The sequence below is a fragment of the Neophocaena asiaeorientalis genome, unplaced genomic scaffold, assembly GCF_003031525.2.
Source record: "Neophocaena asiaeorientalis asiaeorientalis breed wild unplaced genomic scaffold, Neophocaena_asiaeorientalis_V1.1 scaffold134, whole genome shotgun sequence".
Classification (NCBI taxonomy): Eukaryota; Metazoa; Chordata; class Mammalia; order Artiodactyla; family Phocoenidae; genus Neophocaena; species Neophocaena asiaeorientalis.
Window position 1 is genome coordinate 23,362,390 of NW_020185339.1, and position 4,068 is coordinate 23,366,457.

Sequence of the window (4,068 nt, forward strand, 5' to 3'; positions counted from 1 at the left end):
CATTCTAGCACCCCCGCCCCGTCCCCAGCCTGCCTTCAGCCCTGCCGTTCCAGCCCGCCCGCCACAGCCCCTGGCTGCCTGCCAGGGCCAAAGGCACACCCTCTAAGCCCCCGTCTCACCAGTCACAGCTTTGCAGCTATGGGGGTCGCCGCCGCGGGGGGCGTAGCCCTCCACGCACAGACACTTGTAGCTGCCATGGGTGTTGATGCAGCGCTGGCTGCAGGGGAAGGTGGTGCTGCACTCGTCCACGTCAGCACACGTCCGGCCGTCGTCCTTCAGGCGGAAGCCAGGGCGGCAGCGGCACTGCGGGCACAGGGAGCCTGCGGTGGGCACGGGCAGGGGTCTGGGCCGCCCCAGGAACTGCAGGCCTCTCACCTCGAGACCGAGGGTCAGAAGCCCCCTCCACCCTGGGTGGCTGGCTGTTGACGGGGAAGCCCAGCCTCACCAAGGGAAGCAGGCAGCGCACAGGCACTGAGCTGGCCCACGCCAGCTGTCTGGCTCTCACCCCCACCCAAACCACTGGCGTGAGTCCCCAGTGACTGCCACGACTCTGCGTCCCGAGGTCGAGGCTCAGGCCTCCTCTTACGTGACCCGCAAGCCTCATCCGACAGAGCCCATCACCTCTTCCTCCAGCACTTTCTTCGCTTGGCTGCTCTCCTGCCCCCAAGGCTGCCCCTGCTCAGGCCCCTCTGCCGCTCCCCCCTCACCTCTGCCCTCAGTGTGGCTGAGCACAGGGCTCAGGCCTCGGACCGCCCTCGTTTTCATCTATACTGGCCCGCTTCGGGATCTTATCCAGACTCAGGACTTAAATGCCGTCTCTATGGTGACAGCTCCCAGCCTCTCTCTCCTGCCTGGCCTCCCCCTTGGACTGCAGGCCTGCGCATCTGGCGCCTGTTTGACATCTGCGTGCCCCTCCTTCTCTCGTGCCCCTGACCTCATCTGCCAGCAAAGCCTGCTGGCTCTACCTCCCAAACAGATGCAGAACCAACTAAGCAGAGATTTCTGTTGTGCTCAATGCTGGTCCCCCAGTGCCTAGAACACTGCCTGGCAGGATAGGAGCTGAGTTAGCCCCTGTTGGATGAATGAACCAATGAATAAATGAATGAGGGATGGAGAAAGGAGTCCCGGCCAGGCTCGGGAGCGTGGAGGCTCCCACCCGGGGCACAGCACACCTTGAAGCCAATCTTGAGGTCCTCGCAGTCCTGGCTGCAGCCGCTGAGCTTGCGGCTGAGGCACTCGTTGACGTGGCAGCCGCGCTCATCCGAGCCATCGCCGCAGTCGTCCTGACCGTTGCAAAGCAGCGCCTCGGCCACGCAGCGCCCGCTGCTGCACAGGAACTGCGAGGAGGCGTTGCACTTGTGCTCTGGGGGGACGGAGGTGGCGGGTCAGCCGGGTCCTGGGGAGTCTGGGGGACGGGGCCAGGGGCCGAGAGTGGGGAGGGAGCCACGCGTGGGGCCCACCTGGGCTGGTGCAGTGCGGGTTCTTGGGGGCCTCGTCGCTCTGGTCGTGGCAGTCATTTTCACCATCGCACTCCCACTGGCGGGAGCTCAGGCAGCGCCCGTTGGCGCAGCGGAACTCGTTGGGGCCGCAGGTCGGGTACTCTGCGGTGGGAGGGGGCAGGTGAGGCTGGCGGCCTGTGCATGGAGGGCGGGGCCCCTCCCACCGCGGCCCTGGGCTCACCACACTCGGGGGACTCGTCAGAGCCGTCGGCACAGTCCCGGTCGTGGTCACACACGAAGTGCTTGGGGATGCACTGGCGGTTCTGACACATGAACTCGCGGTCCTCACAGGTGCTGTTGTACACTGCGGACAAAGGCGGACACGGCCCCTCAGCCCCCGCCCGCCCGGCTGCTGACTGTCTCCCCCCGACCTTCCTGTGGTCTGAGTGGTGGAATGGGCAGAGCGCTGGACGGGGCTGTAGACAGGGCTCTGCCACTGACCGCCTGAGTGACCCCCCGCGGAAACACTTCCTCCCCTGGACCTCGGTCTCCCCTCCTGCAAAGTGAGACCACGGCCCCACCACTCACAGCAGCCGGCTGTGACGCTCTCGTCAGCGCCGTCAGCGCAGTCCTTGTCACCGTCACAGAGCCAGCGCTCGGGGACGCACACGTGGGTGCCCGGGCAGGAGAAGGAGCTGGGGCCGCACGTCTTGCCTTCTGTGGAGGGAACAGGGAGCCACTGAGAGACGCAAGAGCGGAAGGAGCAGGGCCAGGCAGCTGGGGTGACATGCCCACTGCTGTGCTGTCGCTGGTGGGGTGCGTGGGGGGCCCGTCCCTTCCCGGGGCCACCTCCCCAGCCAGACCCCAGGCCCCTCTCACCACAGTGAGCGGCCTCGTCCGAGCCGTCCCCGCAGTCATCGCTGCCATCACACAGCCACTGCTTGGAGATGCAGCGATGGTTCTGGCACTCAAACTGGGCCTCTGAGCAGAACTTGTCTGGGGCAGTCGGAAGCCACAGTTAGATGGGGGAGGGATGGTGGGTCACGCAGCTCGGCAGGTAGACGCCAGAGGACGGATGGGAGAGACACCCCCACGGCACCCCCTGTGGGGGGCTCAGCAGGGGCTGGAGAGACAGCCCCCATCTCAGAGCCTGAGGGTCTGGGTTAGGGGCACAGGGTGAAGCCCTGGGTGCCCTTCTCAAAGGAGGGCATTTCCTGCGAGGGAACCAAGAGGTGGGGCCCGGACAGGGTCTCAGTGGCTAAGGCGAAGCCCCAACCCTACAGGCCCTCTGGGTGCCTAGCTCAGGTGAGTGGGTGCTTGCGGTCACTCACTGCAGTGGGTCTCATCCTCGCCGTGTTCACAGTCGTCCTCCTTGTCACATGTCCAACTCATGGGGATGCAGCGCCCACTAGGGCAGGCGAAGTAGTTCAGGGGGCATCTGGGGCGCTTCACACCTGGGGGCGAGGGAGGCATGAAGGCACAGCCACCTCGGGGGTCCGCTGCCCACCGCACACCTGCCTGCGGGTCGGACCTGGGCAGTCGCGCTCGTCGCTGTAGTCCCCGCAGTCGTTCGCGCCATCGCACACCCAGCTGGGCGCGTAGCAGAGGGAGGTCCGCTCACAGGGCTGGAAGCGCACGCCCTTCACCCCCAGGCGGAAGTAGCTGCTGCAGTCGGTGGCGCCTGGCGAAGGCGAGGATGAGGGGTGACACCAGGTTCCCTCCAAACACCCTCCCTTAGAGCTGCTGGCCCATATGGAGCCTTCAAGCGTTTTAGAAAGTTGAACCGTGTTGTTCGGTGGGGGGTGGGGGGTGGTGCTCTGCCCACACTTTCCACTCCCTGCCCCTCCCTGAGTCTCAGGGAGCCCAGGCCTGGGGCAGACTGGGAGGGGACTGAGGCTGCCACGTGGGCCAAAGGGAAGGCAGAGGAGCCCAGGCAGGAGGACAGGGCACCCGAGGAGGCACCCAGGAAAGGGGCATCGCTCACTGCAGTTCATCTCGTCCGAGGCATCCTCACAGTCCACAAACTGGTTGCAGCGACTGGAGTTCCCGATGCAGGTGCCGTCCCAGCAGCGGAATTCGCCCGCGCCACAGGCCGTCTCTAGAAGAGCACCCACCCGGTGCCATCAGGCGGGGTCCTCCCTGCGGGGGCCAGGCAGGCCCAGGCCAGGGCTCCCGGCCCAAAGCGCCTGTCCAGCCCCATCATATAGTGCCCTGAACCAGACTCCTTGGGGCCTGGGGACCAAAGATCAGCAAGGGTGGGTGGGGGGCAGGCTTGGGGGCGGTCCGAGGCCCGGCACGGGTCGCACTCACTGTTGCAGGGGATCTCATCAGAACCGTCCCCGCAGTCGTCTGCTCCGTTGCACCACAGCATGTTGGACACACAGCGCCCATTGTTGCACTGGCGGAAAGTCTTCTTGCAGCGGCGTGTATCTGCAGAGCGGGGAGCAGGCCACAGTCAGCAGTAGCCACAGGGGAGGGGCTGCCTCTGATGAGAGGTCCTGCGTTTGCTCCCTTGACAAACTTGAGGCTTTGCTATGGGACGGCATGGGGCTCGACTCCTTCTCCCGTCGGGGTTGCGGGGGGGCGGCTTTTGCTCCTCTCACTCCCACGCCCCACCCTGCTGCAGGCT

The 4,068-nt window shown here is 65.9% G+C and overlaps 1 protein-coding gene across 1 annotated transcript in view; it reads right to left on the reverse strand.

The window, feature by feature from the left end:
- The window catches only part of LRP1 (LDL receptor related protein 1), an 80,172-nt gene that overhangs the window by 15,257 nt on the left and 60,847 nt on the right, over positions 1-4,068 (reverse strand). The window contains exons 47-56 of the mRNA XM_024736604.1: positions 3,750-3,874; positions 3,424-3,537; positions 2,971-3,120; positions 2,771-2,893; positions 2,319-2,435; positions 2,028-2,156; positions 1,681-1,803; positions 1,461-1,601; positions 1,173-1,363; positions 120-303 (exon numbers count right to left, since the gene is read on the reverse strand). Coding sequence (XP_024592372.1) covers positions 120-303; positions 1,173-1,363; positions 1,461-1,601; positions 1,681-1,803; positions 2,028-2,156; positions 2,319-2,435; positions 2,771-2,893; positions 2,971-3,120; positions 3,424-3,537; positions 3,750-3,874 — 1,397 coding nt within the window. The remainder of the gene's footprint in view (positions 1-119; positions 304-1,172; positions 1,364-1,460; positions 1,602-1,680; positions 1,804-2,027; positions 2,157-2,318; positions 2,436-2,770; positions 2,894-2,970; positions 3,121-3,423; positions 3,538-3,749; positions 3,875-4,068) is intronic.